Here is a 17280-nt window from a genome sequence, read left to right on the forward strand (position 1 = left end):
ACATCTCACCCCCCCCCCCCCTGTACAATGACTGATAACACCTCTTTATACAGTAATGATAAGATCCACCATTCAAAGTGATATCACAGCTCACCTCCTCCTGTGCAATGATAGATAAAACCTCTATATACAGTAGATAACACAGGATCCACCATTCACAATAGATGTCACAGCTCACCTCTTCCTCCTGTACAATGACTGAGAACACCTCTATATACAGTAGATAACAGGATCCACCATTCACAATAGATGTCACAGCTCACCTCCTCCTCCTGTACAATGACTGAGAACACCTCTGTATACAGTAGATAACAGGATCCATTATTCACAATAGGTGATATCACAGCTCACCTCCTCCTCCTGTACAATTCCCTCAGAGCATCGTCAGATTACACTTCTATACAAATAAGCTCAGTCTAATGCTGCTAATGTTCATGTGAAAAACAGAAATCAAAGTCTAATATTAGGCCGAGTGACCAGTGTGAAAATTGTGCTAAATATTAATATTGAAAATAAAAAAAATACATTTTATATAAAAACCTTATTTACACAATAGGCCATTTTCTTATGGACACATTCCCATTAAACATTTACAGCACAGCCATGAGATGTGCCACGTGTCTCATAGATGTCAGTCCCATCACCAACTCCAGAATAGGAGGCCCCGACCAATAACTATCGGACTGGATGCAGATGGGCCCTCCTTGTGGTGGAGATAGTGGTGGTACCTGCACCTATCAGGCCGGCATGTCATATCCTTACTAACATACATTTCCCACATCAATAATGATGCATTAAATAAATAGCCCAGTGAAAGTGTGAAATAAGTGGAGATTCAAATTATAATGAACATGCCGTGACTTATTTCGTGTCCGTCCACCTTTGAAGATCATTTTTAGCTAAACACAACACATCGCCTACAGACTCATCGCTTTTTACATTGTTCCATCCAGTGATGTGTTCAGATTTCGGCGGCACTGTCCCCCGTCCCCCACTCTGCTATTCTGTACAGAGCGTGGCACAGGTAGACAGCGGGCAGGTGTACACCGGTCAGCGTAATGCCAAATACATCACTAGAAGGATCACACCAGGACTGTACATCATACGTACGGATCAAAAATGATGTTCACAGGTAACCTGCAAAGCAATGCAATAATGTGCCGCTGCAGAGACCACAGAACGTCCTGAATATACCTCAAATCCAAAGTACAACTTAGAGCCACTTTCTAGAAGACATTAGTGGGTTAATCCATTAGCAGTTCTCCCATACAGAGTTACCACATCTGCTCCAGCGAACTATTTACTAATTCCTGCACATTTTTTTTTCTTTTTTTTATATATATCCCATTCTGTGCAAATTTTATTTTATTTTTTTTTAATAGATCTATATAACAATTTGAGCTCCCGTCCCTTGCCTTGTCAAAGCATGTAATTCGGTCTGCCTGTAACCACCAGGGGGAGCTCACTGCATACAGGGAATATAGTAAACTCACTAATCAATACACATGCAGCGGACATTATTTTTTTTATTTAGCAATTAATAAGCTCTATAAAGATAATATTGGGTTATTCCCATAATCATAGATGGATATTCTCAAATAGCGCTTAGAAAGACAAGCACTTTTGCAGTTTACTGCTTATTAATATCAAGAACAGCTGCAAATTTTAACTTCTTTAAAGCTCATTGCCTCCGAGACCGACCACCGCTGCTACCTTGGTGGTTGGTCTCCTAGGCAACGAGCTGTAAAAAGAAAAAAAATGTGTTAATATCTCAATAATTATGGAAAATTTGAATAAGCAGTAAATTGCGTGTATTGACAAGGACTTCCCAACAATACCCATTTATGAAGATAAGAGTAACTCTTTAATGTAGGATAAGAATTAGTTTGTATCCTGGATCCAAAACAAAGCTGTGGTGTTCCCATCTTTAAGATCTTATCTTATTTAGTAGGTATATTAGTAAAAACCTCCAATTAGAAATAAAGTATAGTTCTTCTGATTAGCTATGTCACTTACCCCATGGGCATGGTATTGCAGTAGCGTAGATATCCATAGTTACGGGCACTCACATAGTGAGTTAGCTGTCACTGGTTGTAACCATGGATACATAAGCTACTGCAATGCCCTGCACATGGGGTAAGCGACAAAGCTAATCAGAAGAACTATGCTACATTACAAATTATAGGTATTTGCTAATATTATTATTGCACCTACTACAGGATGTTGGAGACAGGAATACCCTTTTAAAGAAAAGTGCATACAAACTAGTGAATTTTTAGGCCAGTCAAATAATCCTGAGCAAACAAAACTGCATCAGGGGGCAAGAGAGAGCAAGAGAGCATATTGACTTACATTGGTCCATTGTGACCGAAACTACATTTGGCAGCCCATATTAAAGTCAGCGTGGTTGGACAACCATGTGATTTGTATGGGGGCTTTCTAACAGGTGGCAGTGGCTCGCTCTGCTCCTCCTATAGAGAGCACATTAATGCTCAGTATGGGGTAGTTGGGGGAGAGAGAGCCGTCATCTATCTTAAGTTTAAGGGCACCTTAAAGATGATCTTCCACTTACCATACATGTGTCATTTTTTTACCTGTTGTAAATGACATTGTTCTCCTGAATCTGGCGTGGTTTTTCTTTTTTTTCTACGCCCCTCCGTTCCTGAGATATGGCCCTCAAGCCGACCCCCACGGAGCATTCAGAACCACACCCAGTTGGCTAACAAGACTAATTTATATACAGGGAAGAGGAGGCCATATTCTCAGGAACAGAGAGGTGCAGGAACAAAAGAAAATCATCGCTGGATTCAGGAGAACAGCGGCATTTACACCAGGTAATAAAGAAATATTTATGGCAAGTAACAGATCCTTTTTAAGTTAAACACCTCCTGTTTTTTTTTTTTTGTAATGTACCCAGTAATGTAATCTGTAAAGCAGGCTGGAAATAAAAGTAATTGAAGAAATATTCCTGTAGTCAGTGCAGACATACTTGTTCTATAGCTTGCGACTCTCAATAATTGTTGTACCAATTTTCCTTATTTTAATTTTAGATTATTTTTAAAAGCAGGTATAAACATGGACTAGCTTCCCAGTGAAATGGGGTGTAGACATTTTCTGGCCAGTCATGGCGGACCGTGGCTACAGAATAGATGGGCCTGTTCCATTGGCAGCGTCACACAGCGGATGGGCTCTGCACTCACTCACAAAACAAGCAAACTGTTCAATCTTTTTTTTTTATTACAAAATCGATAGAAATTGTACATTTACCGGTTATGAAGGTTCAACATGAGGCCATTTTTTTTTTTATGCATCATACATATATTTACCATTAAAAAAATAAATCAATCATAGGCAGAATTGTAGAGGCATAATACACGCATCACAATGAATATAAGTGCAAGAACCAAAATGACAAAAATTACAGCCAATTAGTCAAAAATAAGATGGATATTGACACCAGTATTGAGATATATAACACTCCATGAGCAACACGTGAGGTAGCAAAGATGGCGAAACGTCCCATCAAAACTCATCACAAGAAAGGGCAAAAGTCCGGCAGTGCCAAACGCTAAACCATAATTCTTCCTTCCTCGGAGGAAAGTTCTTCAAAGCTCAGATAAAAACATAGGAGCATGAAAAATGTTTCAAAAACATTAAGAGCAAAACAAAAAGCCAATTTCTTCTTTTGAAGAACACTTCAGTTGTTTCTTCGTTGGTATAACTGAGGAATATTGTGCTTGGCAAATATATATATTTTTTTTAAATTGGAGATTTTTTTTAAAGGGAAAAAAACCTGCACCGCTCACACATGAAGGAAACTCCATAGAATACAAAAATACTAAAAAAAAAGGCAGAACAGCTGTGAAATCAACAGTAATGTATATACATATACCTTAGCAAGCTGGGCCAGAGATATAGATGCAGAAGCGTCATCAATCTGTTTATGGAAAATTAAAAACGTTCAAGTATTAAAAGAAAAAAAAAAAAACAAAGAAAAAAAATTCAATAAAGCAAAAAAAAAGTTTTAAATATTCACATAGGAATGCAATGACATACAGCGGTTTTCATATACATCAATACAGACAATTAGATGCCACATCACATGGATTATAGGAGCAATTCCAAAAACATTCTAATAACGAGACATTGTACATTTGTGAATATCCACTGAAAGGAACATTGGAAAATAAACTTGTAATGTCCGATATATTTCTATTAGTCGTACATGGCATAAGAAAGCACTGCTGCAGATGTAGGTACAATGGGTGTATAGGAGAGGAATGTAGTGTTAAAAGGTATATGGCAGTAGATGTACGGCTGCATAGGTGAATCCAAACATCTCCCCTATAAAAAATAGCTAATTTTTGTAGAGATCTGATGCGTCAGTCATAACAAATATAAAGTAGAAGTTTTATGCAAGTCAGACTGGAAGTGCGCCGACGGGAGAGCCAGCGCGCCAGCACACTCAGAGTGCACTTCCAGCCCAGTTTATGGCAGCATTTTGTAGTCGTACAAGCATCTATACGGTCATACCACTACTGTATGCATTTAAAAAAAAAAAAAAAGTTTGCCTTAGGCTGTGTGCCCACTATGCGTTTTTCAAGCGTTTTTGCTGCGGAATTTCCGCAGTGTAAAAGCTTGCAAAACGCTTGGTAATCTGTGCCCCATGATCCCCAATGAAAATCTGCATGTTCTGTGCCCATGCTGCGGAATTTTCCGCAGCAGAAAAATCAGCAGCATGTCCATTATTTGTGCGTTTCTGCATGCGGATTTGAGGTCCCAATGCATTTGAAAAACGCAAGTCAAATCCGCATGTAAAAAACGCCGCAAAAACGCGTGTAAAATCCGCAAGCGTTTTTGACTGCCAAGAACATGCAGAAACGCTGCAGAAATTTTCTGCTTCATTTCTGCATCGTGGGCACCTACCCTTAATGGAGGAAAAAATGAATCAGAGGGATTTGAACACAGGTTTCTAAAAGTAAAAAAAAGCGCTACAAAAGTTGCATTCGGCAAGGTTGATCGTACATATTTTGCTGACTATATTAGGGCACAGCTTTGATACATATAAAAGATCCTGTTAAGCTACAGGAAAAGCCAGGGACAGTCAGACTACAAAAATAACAGCATATATAGGCATTTATGTCTAGATTAGGTCAGACGATCAAATGGCCGTTGTTAAAAAATAAATAAATTAGGCCGGTGACATCCTTCGACTCCACATCGCAGACAGGTGCCTGAACTTTCCGCCATTACATAAAATACCTTGGTAAGAAAAATGGACTAGACTTGTGCATGCTGCACTGAGGACTGGTGTTGTGTCTTATTAATAGTGGATATAATGTGCCTATGTGATAATAGATGCAGACAGAAGAAGAAAATGTAATATATAAGATAATGTAATGCCGCCATCTCAGGGAATCTCACTGCATCAGCTATTTACTCTCACAATAGCAAAGTTCCTCCTGCTGCAAATGAGTGCAGTAAAGCAAACATCAAGTCCCTGATCCCCCAGTAGGTCAAACTTGCAGTAGGGGCAACTCTGCTATTGGGAGGGGGGTGTATGTTATGGAATTTTTTTATGTCAACGCTCATCCGTATGGACATAGTGCAGCTCCAGGAATGAGCCGTGCAAAGAACGTGATTGTGTCCTTTAAGGAAAAATCTTAAATAAGCACTAAATTAAAAGGCTCATACATGGGGCTGTGGTGTACAAGTGCCCAAAGTGCAATGATCCAGTTTACACATGTAGAGAATTGTAATGGTCTTTAATCAATTGTCCCCTATTGCTGGTGGAGCGGTTGCAGGAGACAGGCGGATGGGTTCACATCTACAGCCCCCGACAGTCATTACCACCTTACAGTGACTAATAGCGCTGCCTGCAGTAACAGTCTGATGTAGAGGTGAACACAGCAGCTTTTTTAGCAACTCAATATAGATCTAAATGGTGGAGAGGTGCCGGCAAATTGGCTTACATTGTCACCTGTAACATTAATTTTGTGCAAGAGATATTTGGGCAAGCAGGTCTAATGTTGAGAGGGTTTGTCCCACCAAAACTCATCATCTAGTCATAGGACAGGTCACAAGTTACTGATCAGTGAGGGTTCAATCATGAGAATAGGGCAACAGTCCTGTTTGTGCACCACCGCTCCATTCATTGTCTACAGGACCGAGCGCTGTTTTCTGCTCACTATTGCCATCAGTCACTATACGGCAGCGCACACAGCGACAGTGCCGCCATAAGCGCTCAATGCTGCCACAAAGGCCTGATAGCAACAGTGGGCAGTTAAAGGGAGTGTCAGGTTTAAGCTGCCCTATATGGGGGTAACAAAGTGGGGTCAACACTTTTTACCGTTATACCGTAACTACTCCTCCATATCCGTGACCTCTGGTTAGCCAGAAATGCTGTTGGGATTGCCACTGGATGCAATAGAAAGGATAAGAACTACTCATGACTGATTAAAAAGGGACTGTCAGCACAAAAAAAAAAAAAAAAAAATGACTTCAAACCAAGCAGAGGCGCTCAGTGCATCATATATTTAAGTGCTCCTTCCCACCTACTTTGTTTTCCATCCATCTCCTTCCCCATCTTCGTTGATTGTCAGCTCTGAGAAACAAGCACGTGGGAAGGTGCACCTAAATGTTTCACCAAGTGCTTGGTTTAAACAGTCATCCTGTCAGTCCCTTTAATATGGATGTTTCCACAGCATAAGCTCATCATTAGGAGGCCAAGTAGGACGACATCTCACGGGCAGCCGGCTGTACATGGCCAAAACTCAATCCCATGGCCGGACAATCTGGGCAGTCATGTGACCATCGGCAACCCGGGGTCAGTGGAGTTTAACCCATGTGGCCTGCTGTACCGTGGGGTCTCACCCGTAGAGCGGTCCATCAAAATAACAGCAAGGAGCCCAATGAATGATACACTTGGTATCTGACCCCACTTTATGCTACCCTCAGATGGGCAATCCACAACCTCTAGCTGTAATACTAAGGGCAGAGTAAAGAAGAGATCCATAAGTATAAAATAATAATTTTGTCACTAAAAACAATACATAGAAGGTCAAAATATATGGCTAAAAAAACTGAGTCCAGTAAGGGGACAGACTCCTATCAATGGATCAAAAATTGTACAGGCCCAAAAATTGATATTAAATGTAATTAACAGCTTAGTATAGCATATTTAGCAAACAAACACCTTGAAAATGCTTCCCACAGCTAATCACTATAAATGGTTAATGGTTTCTAAGCTATAGTAAGTATCAAGTATGATCTTAAAGTGGGCTAAGGACTGGCCCTACGGAGAAAAGAGGTCTGTGATCCAGAGCAGGACTCTGTCCCCTTCACTCCGACGCGCGTTTCGCCCACTTGCTTCTTCCGAAGAAGCAAGTGGACGAAACGCGCATCGGGGTTAAGGGGGAGACGTCTTGCTCTGGATCATAGACCTCTTTTCTCTGGCACCATTTGTTTGCCAGGTATATACCATCTCCCCTATACGTCCTTATTACTATTTGATAGGTTGCTATGTACTAATAAGGACGTGTAAGGGAGATGGTAAATATACCTGGCAAACAAATGGTCGGAAGAAGCAAGTGGGCGAAACGTGCGTCGGAGTGAAGGGGACAGAGTCCTGCCCTGGATCACAGACCTCTTCTCCGTAGGGCCAGTCCATAGCCCACTTTAAGATCATACTTGATACTTACTATAGCTTAGAAACCATTTATAGTGATTTGCTGTAGGAAGCATTTTCAAGGGGTTTCTTACGTTGGCTAATTATGCTATACTAGGCTGTTAATTACATTTAATGTCAATTTTTGGGCCTGTACAATTTTTGATCCATTGATAGGAATCTGTCCCCTTACTGGACAGTTTTTTTATAGTCCTATTTTAACTTATATTGTTTTTAGTGATTAATAAAAATTATATTATACTTATGGATCGCCTCTTCAATCTGCCCTTACAGGTAGAGGTTGTGCATTGTGAATTTGTTTGAAGTGCCATATCTTATATATTTAATTACTCCTCAGATGGGCAATATATAAACCTGGTGACAATCACTTTAAAGACAAAAACATCACAATGAGTAGATACAGTTTAGGAAAAAAAAAGTTTTGTTTTTTTTTTAGGATCGATCTCCTCTTCAGTGCAAAATGTCTGAAACCTTCCCATAATCAATGAATGTGCGAATACATGTCTGGCATCCACAGGCAATCTGTTCGTTACAATGAATCATTAGCAGAAATGATGGAAGGAAACAAAGGACAGAATCGCTGCAGTTACTCTCAAGACATTCCAGGAACACAAATGGCTAAAACAATATTCATTTTTATTTTATAAAAAAACATGTGGACTCATTAAATACACATGCTAACAAAAAAGAAAACTCAAATGGGAAAAAAAAGTAGGGAACAGAACTGCATAGGAACCGTCATATACAATAGCCATGAGGGTCAACAGGTTAAATCAATGGCAAAACTGGGACAAAAAAAAATAAAATAAAGATACAGATAACGTTTCTTAATACTATATCATAAAAGCAATACAAATAGAGACTTGTATTGTGAGGACCATTAGGATATTACATACAAAGAGTCATCAATCAGAAATATGCAGAAACCAGAGAACGATGGGCGAAGAACGGCTAGGAAGTGGGCGCCAGGGAACGGCGGAAACAAAATAAATTCAGGGATGTACAGACATCGGTTACATAAACCAGTGGAGCAGGTGCACTAAGGAGACATTGTGGGGGGCACTATATCCGGATTACTGCCTGGACTGACCATTAGGCACGGGATCCCTTTAAATTGGGGTATTCAGGTAATTGCCAAAGCTGGACTATAAGCCTCCATTAAAGGGGTTCTCTCACCTTTCTTCAAGAGCGAACCCGCTCCCAGCATTAGAGGAGCGCAGGGGATCTTGAAGCTGGCCAGATCCAGAACAGCGCTCACAAGCTCTAACGTAATGAGCTTGTAAGCGCTGCACTCATTGCCTAGGAAACCGGCCACCTCTGCAATCTAGCCTAGGCAATAAGCCGGAAACCATAGTAAAAATCCATCTTGTTCTTGAAAACGGTGAGGATTTTTAATAAGTTAAACTGAAAAGTGGCTTGATTTTACAATCTTACTCATTTAAAGGAAAAAAAAAATCCCTTTAAGACGTAATAAGGCCATACAAAGCCCCATCTGCCTATCCGACAAAAAAAAAAAACACTACTTGTCAAAAAAAATATTTGGAAATATGAAAGCACGATGTGGCACCACCAGCTTCTGCTGGGTAAATAGGAAAGTATGGGCAAGAAAATGGTTACCTCCGATATCCAGGATCGATTCATTAGTCAATATACTATATTTGATATATTGTACAAACAGCCTTTAGGGCCCCATACAGACTGGCAAGCAGATAGTGCCCATGTAAGCAGGACTGGCCACCCCTAATGTATATAGGGGCCGCCATCGCCTCCCTGACAGGAATGCTAGGATTCAACGCCTAATCCTTCTCTTCTCCGGGGACATCGGCCTCAGCCAGAGATGGCAGCAGCTTACTCCCCTCTGAAAATACTTGGCTGACAGTTCCTTCATCCCTATAGCCGGCCTAGGAGCCAATTACATTCTCACCTCCCCATGTGGTAATGTCCGAATAAGCGGCACAGAACTACAGGGACCCAAATCTAGTTTGCTGGCTGTTAAAGGAACTGTCCAGAATTAAGAAAACTCAATTCAATGGAGCAAAGCTCCAATACTGGACAGCATTTATGTATAAGTATGGTACTTTTTTTTTTTTTTTGGGGCATAAAGTCAGCATGTTCTAATTTTGTTCCCTGGGACCACCACCGATCAGCAGAACGAGGCACTTCAATCCCTTAAAGTTTGTAGTGGCAGTGCACATGCCCGACTGCCATCCTATCCATTCCCTTTTGGTCTGCCAAGTGTTGTGCTTGGCGTTTTCCGGCAACACGGAGGGGGGGGTTAAGAGGTTGGGGATGTGCACTGCCCCTCCAAACTATCAGGAATAAGATTTGGAGCTGCAGTGCACACGCCCGACATCTCCATTTTTTTTTAATTTTTTTCCCAGTGGGGCTGCCAGGAAAAAGCCAAGCACAACACTCAGCAGACCAAAAGGGAATGGATAGGATGGTGGTCGGACCCCACTGATCTATATATCATCTACCCTGTGGACAGACGATAAAGGGATTCTCCGCTAAACATAAGCTTTCTTACACACCATATTTCAGGTGCCAAAAAAACTAAATTGAAAAAGTCTAGCACCAAGGACGAGATTATTAAACTATGGCTAATAATCCGTATAGCCACCCCGGCAGTAGGGCTCAGACTCCTAGTACTAGAAATACTGCACAACCATGAAGGATCAGAGATCATCCACCCATAGACCTCCATACATTGGGGGTGGGGGTGAGACCATTCATTCCCACCAAGTCCTTCTGCAATCAGCCCAATGATAACCAGTCTGAGAATACTGATTACAGACCAGTGTTTACAGTGGGGTTCTATATAGCGTAGGTTGTGACTAGTATTGCTGCCGCCATCAAACCACGTCACTCCCCATCTCTGTGTAGTCTGTGAGAACACATTTACATGGAGAATAAGGGGAAATCCTCAGCTTTGTGGTACAAAATCTGTGCAAAAAAAAGCTCCAATTATGGTGCATGTGGCCCATTTATGCTTCTCGTTACTTTCCAAAACTGAAAAGAATTGGAGGGTGGTTTAACGGGATTTGGCCTCCCAAGACATGACAGATACAAATGATAGCTGCGGCAGCTCTTAGCGTCCCCGCAGCCGTGCTTTTCTTAGGAGATCTTTAATAGAGGCATTCCAGATTTACTGTGAAGCTCCAGTTGTAAAAACCTGAGCGATACCCAAACAAGTCAGGACCGCAGGGTCCATGTACAGTACGGTTTGTGAATTATAGCAGACGGCAAAATAAACATCTGCCGTCGTCAATTCACATCCAAAGATTTGATGGGACAGAAAAGCGCTGCATGCCCTGTTAGGACCTAATGGGGTCCGTTTGGCCACCACCGTATGTCGTGCAAAATAAAATATGTTTCACTTTTTTCTTTAAAAAAAAAAAAAAAATTGTTTTATCGGGGATCCAAAGTGAATGTTGTATTCGCAGAAACTAGAAAGTTCTACGAACAGAGAGAAACCTATCAATGAGATGGCTCTCCCCCCTCCCGTGCCTGTTCAGCATACTGATCAGATACGCAGAGCCAGAACAAAGCATCAGCATGTGACACCACACCGGGACCACCGTCTGTCTACAAGGGGGTAATACTAATCAGGTCACGTGTTAAACCGGGTCACAAGGGTGCAGGTTATGTGGGTCCTTAACGAGAACAAGCTGCAGTCATCTAAAACGCAATTAACACAACATCACGGGAGGTGGGAGGAAGCCTGATTTGTCCTTGGCAAAAAAAATAAAAATAAATTGGCCGAGTTTCATCCCTACAAGCAGATCACTGACCAACTAAAGCAATTTACCATATATATGCAAGTAGCATTATGTCAAGAAAATGACAGATTGTATATAAACTGCAACAGGAACATTTCATATAAAAAAGGGCAATTCACGAGTATGAACCATTAAAAACAATACAAATGTGAAAGCATATAAACAATCCTTTGCAAAAATGTCATTTTTTTATACTCTGCAAAAAACTACAAATCACATGGAATACTTTATTGCAGTTAACAGTACAAATACGGTAGTAAAAAAATATATATATATATAAAAATAAATAAAAACCCACAACAGAACATGACATCATGTTCACAAAAGTGACCGATCCTACAGACGGTACATGGTCCTGTGTGACGGGAGGGCGCTGAGCATTCAATGTGAGATACAAGTGGCAGAAGGACACAGGGCTCGGCAGCAATATCAAATACATCGGATTCACAGATTGCAAGTTTAACAGAACCACAATTGGGGGGAGGGGAATAATAAGCAGGTCAGAGCCCGCAGCTTAAAAAGCTGGAGAAAAAGAGGTATAAGGAAAAAAGGTGATTGTGGGGTTACATACTGATTTTGATGTTCCACTCACTGGCTCGGCGCGACTTCTGGAAGGCAAATGGGAAGGAAAAAAGAAAAAAAATAATTAGTATTTTGGCCTCTCTGACATCAAGACAGACTCAGTCATTTTATAGGGGCATTGTCATAAATATATATCTATTAAATGAGCTATTAAGATCTATGGGTGGGACATAGATCTACCCGAGAATCTGCCTTCAGAGATTATTTTACATGAAACATGTAGACCAGGAGAGCAGACTGTCAGTCATTACAAGGATCACACTGGCATCACCTATCATGTAATAGAAGCAGATGCTCATGCAGATCTATGTCCCGCCTATAGATCTTAGCTCATTTACATATTAAGAGAAACAGATTTCTCAGGAATAAAACATCGGATCGCAGATGTCAACATTTTATTCAGCTTCCTATGACCTACATGCCTGTATAGACAGCTTAAGAGGGTTGAACCTACTGACAGATCCCATGTGATTGCCACCCTATGGAGGCAAAGTTGTGTGCAACTTGTGATATAGATTATAGATAAATATTTAATGAAAACACACCACAACCTGCTAACAGAAGCACAATAGTAGGTCACACTGTCCCGTCCAATCATTGGATTGCTTTCTTGCATTTTCACATCTCGATCTTGACGCTTCATCACAGATTTCTAACTACATACATTTTTGCATCATTTAGGAAAACAATTGGAGTCACTGTCATAATTGTCCCTTGTAGAAGTCGTTACCAAACAACTACATTTCTGTACAAAACTTATCACAGTATAAGAACTTACATGACATATGTCTTGGTTGTAGTTTTCACTCCTCCAATTGGGATTCTTCGAACAATGACTGAAGAGTTCTTGGGAATAAGAGCGGCTTCATCTGTGTACTCTACAGGGGCGAATAGGAGAAGTCAGACATGGAGGAGGAGGAACACGAATTATAAGAAATGATTTTAACGCTCAGTTATGCCAGACTTAGGTCATTGATATCAGATCGCTCAGAGACCCCCATGATAGGCTGCAAGTACACAGCGCCGTACATTGTGTAGTGGCCGTTCATGGGTACTGCAGCTCAACTCCTATTGAAGTCAATGGCAGTTGAGTTGTAGTACCCAAGATCAGCCACTACATGATGTACGGAGCTGTGCTCTGTGTACGGAGCTCTATGACCTGATAGCCGCTGATCGGTGCGGGTGCCAGGCTGCCACCAATCTGAAGCAGATCTATCCTAAGAGGTCATCAATATTTTAGTCCTGGACAGCCCTTTATTCTCCCCATTAAGGTGCACTTGCTAAAACACTAATGTCACAGCTAAAGTGATGCTGGCCCAGGAGATATGCGCTTTTTTTTTTTTTTAAATGTAGTTAGTGCCAATTAAGAAGGGGATCTTCCGTAGTTGGACGGCCCCTGTACCCATACAGGAATGTACCAAGATCCTCGCCCCAATGCAACACAAAGAACAACCAATGACAAAAAAAAAAAAGTTTGCTACAGTTTTCCTGTGAAATGAGAAGGGTGCAGGAAAGACACTAAAAACCTCAAATAGCAGATGTTCCCCTGCCACATCCATAGCTAGCTTGGAATAAGAGTCCACTTTTTAAAGGGGTTTTACAGGCTAAAAAAAAGTCTACAGTCACTATGACTGCAGAATGGGGACAATGTGCACAGTCACGATTCCCCTGTATTCGCAGCAGCAGTGGGCGGTCACATGGCCTCATCTATACAATCTGCACACTTACGACCACGTTCAGACTAGGCTTTCATCCGCTTCTCTCAAGGAGCTAGTTAGAGAAGTGCAGGAGAATCTAATCAGCACCTGACCGCAAGTGTAAAAGTCGCATGCTGGATGCGTGACCACGAATACGGGGGAATCATGACACTGTGCACATTGCATACTGTCATGATTTTGCAGACCAGAAAACCCCTTTATCATATATTCTAGATAGCAGGTTCTAAGCTCATCATCCACTGCCTGATACAGAGCTCTAGTCCCCATCCTATGGAAATATAAATGTGTAGCGGTCCACAACCTCCTCTAGGGGGAGCCATCGCATATAGCTGGATCAATGTCATGCCCTACAGCAGTCACTGGGAACATAGTAATGGTCTGGGGGATGTTCATTGACTTCTATGTCAACGTTGTGGGCGCGCTCTGTGATTAGTTATGAGTCATTGTACAGGAGGGGGAGGAGGTGAGCTGTGACATCTGGTGTATCAATTTTTTCCCTATCACAGCATTTACCATATCGGGTTCAAATTTTTACATGGATGTCAGGGATATAGATTTAGTTGTAAATATTTGAAAACTAATAAAATTACATTTTTATAGATCAGACGTTGCAATACTAAACATTTTCAATTTCTTTGAAGTGGAGAAAATGAGGGGATTCAAATATAAGGGTTCCATTTTTATTGAAAATATTTTTCCTTTGTTTTTTTTTTCTTTCTTCAATTTAAATTGGAGACTTGAACTTGAGATCTTTGATCGCTTAATGTATATAATGAAATAGTACAGCTTGGCAGAACACAGTAAAGTCTCCTATGAAGCCCAGCTTGTGGGTGGTATGGAGAGCTGCACCATGATGGCAGCAACAGGGGTCTTCAGTAGGCCCCCTGCTGTCATAGCAACCCCCGGTCCCCATCCACCCATCAGGGTGGGAGGCTTTCTATATAAAAAAAATTGATTTTAGCAGCAATATGGTAACATTAATTTAAAAATAAGACCTCAAAGTTATGCAATGAGGGAAGACAAAGGCCATCAGATTATCCAGACATGTACACAGAGGTCACTGTTACTTCCATGAGATACAGAATAGCTGCAGCTTTCTATAAAAGGTGCGGTGACTTGCGAGCAGTACCTATTCCTATGTTAATTCTCTGTGCACAAGAAATCCCCCCAGACTGACCTAGAGCCGAAGGAAGTACGCACCATGGGGGCCACCAAACAGCATTTCAATTGTTAAGCCGGCCCAAACCGGCCACAAGAAAAGGCGACCCCCGATCTTAACAGATCAATAGTTGCCACCGCCTCAAACCAGACGCTATTCAGTCTACACCATAATAGGGGACTCTGGTAGGGGAAGGGGCGTCAGGCCATAGAGCCCATCAGGCAGATTACAGGATGAATAGGTTTATACATGGACGGACGGCTGCCATATAAACACTAAGAAACCGGTAAAGTAGCATTGCTTCAGGACGACAGCATATCATATATAACGCACCCAGGGCTGCAATGTGGCTGGAAGAAGTCTTTACTAGGTGCCTCACAGTACAGAGAAATTAGTCATTACAGGGGGCTTTCTAGTTTCAGAATATTGATTGCCGTCCTTAAGGAAGGTCATTTATATTGGATTGGAGGGGACAGAGACTGAGTGCCCCTCCGATCAGCCCTGTGAGAGGGACTGCGGCATTCAGCGAGCGCTGCAGCCTCTGCTGCCCGATTTATGCCAGTGCTGGGTATTGCACTGTTCTGCTGATAAGAATGGGGCACCGCTGCAAAACCCACCACAGGCTGCAGCACTCGCTGCCATAAAAAAAAAAATTCAGAACCTGAAATACCCCTTTAAAAAGGGGTTCAGCCCAGGACAGACATAACCAGCACTTGCCGTCTGTGACGTTCCTGCGACAACCTCTTTAGTGCATTTCGCTCTAGAAGAGAACAATGCGGCTCTGAGCTCATAGCAACAAAGCATCCGACAGTTTCCTGGATTACCAAATCTCAGCATTTACACAACTGCAAAACACAAATCCAGGCAGAAGACATCAATGGTGTAAACCTGCCCGCCAAACATGTCAACTAATCCTGCTGAAGTATTAGATTTGGGGATGGTCACAGCGAGGGAATCACAGACAATGCAACCGATATGAGCCCATACACATTAGAGGGGTTCACCACTACTACACAAGTCAAGTCGGGACGGATTTTTCCTGGTGACGAGGCACTTTCATACCTAGAGATGTCAATCACATGTAGCAGCGTTTCAGACAGAAGCATACCTAGCTGCAATTGTGTAGACAGGCAGATTCATGATGCCACTGACAGGCTCCCTTTAAGGTCCCCAGTATAGGAGGTACTTGGTGCACCGAGAAGGTGCAGTACTGAATTAACGTTGCGGAGCATTTTTCTCGGGATCTGTGAGGGGCCCAGAAGTCACAGCGCCCGCCATCATTGCACGAGATGGATAACAACTTCCATACAAGAGCGAATTTAAAGGGAACCTGTCGCATAAACCTCTCCACTTCATTATTCTTGTGATAAATCACACCCAATATCAGGGGGAACAATACTATTAGGACTTAGACCTGTCAGTCAATATAAATGTGAAACAAGTTGAGTGTGACATACTGGGGGAGAGCAGAGATGGAAGACCCCTATTATGCAAACATTTCTTTGTTTTTGGAGGTAAAACAGCACTTTCATCTGAAAACAACAGGCAGACAAGTATAGAAACCCTGCAGCAATTCATGATAAAACCACATGCCACAAGTGCCAATATATTCGGCCTTACACCAAAGCTGTGAGTGGCCCTCTGCCCTAACTTCACCCCTTATTGCAGCAAGGATGGAGCATGTATATATAGTGGGAGAGTCCCAAGTGCCCCCCTCATATTATCCAATATGGAGTACAGATTGTGCAATGAGCCATCAGTTTGTGGAGGCAGAAAACACATTCCAAGCAAACATTACACGACTTCATATTGATGCCCATAAATGACCGGATTGTCAGAAAATGTCTCTATCCTCAATAACTAATATACATTATAAAAATATTTCAGAATTAGTAGAAAAAAGTATTGACGCACTATAAGCACAGACAGTATATAGACGTGCAAATAACTTGTGATCGGTGCTACAACTAAAGCTCAGCCTGATCCAGGCCCACCGCCATCTTCCCTGACCCCACCACATGCATCCTTTAGGCTCAGCCCATCGCCTGTTCTGAATAGAGGAGCAGCTGCCAGACACCTCGGGCAGCAGATAATCTTCCATGAGAACAAAGGATTGGAAGCTGAACATTAACATGCCCGATTCTCCTCTCCATCCACCTAATAGGACGAGTCGGGAGAGTCCTAAGAATCAGATGGCCCAAAAAAGGTAAGCGTTGGCACGAGTGGATTTGTAGCACCCGGCCAAATCAGTAATTGCAAGTCTCCTGATAGCAACCACGGCTCTTTTGATTGGCTGGCCTGGCATCATTGCTGCAGCGCCCATATGACGAGGGGCCAGGCTACTTAATCAATAGA

At 42.0% G+C, this 17280-nt stretch overlaps 1 protein-coding gene across 3 annotated transcripts in view; it reads right to left on the bottom strand.

The window, feature by feature from the left end:
* The window catches only part of RBBP6 (RB binding protein 6, ubiquitin ligase), a 31599-nt gene that overhangs the window by 11690 nt on the left and 2629 nt on the right, over positions 1 to 17280 (bottom strand). For 2 of the 3 annotated variants that reach the window (XM_073648322.1, XM_073648321.1), the window contains exons 2-4: positions 12827 to 12926; positions 12038 to 12074; positions 3893 to 3937 (exon numbers count right to left, since the gene is read on the bottom strand). In XM_073648322.1, the coding sequence (XP_073504423.1) occupies positions 3893 to 3937; positions 12038 to 12074; positions 12827 to 12926 (182 nt within the window). Of the gene's footprint in view, positions 1 to 3892; positions 3938 to 11082; positions 12075 to 12826; positions 12927 to 17280 lie in introns of those variants that run through there. The other variant, XM_073648323.1, reaches the window with a different exon arrangement.

Source organism: Phyllobates terribilis, unplaced genomic scaffold, assembly GCF_046119375.1.
Source record: "Phyllobates terribilis strain yellow unplaced genomic scaffold, ASM4611937v1 Scaffold_9__5_contigs__length_417890890, whole genome shotgun sequence".
Taxonomy (NCBI): Eukaryota; Metazoa; Chordata; class Amphibia; order Anura; family Dendrobatidae; genus Phyllobates; species Phyllobates terribilis.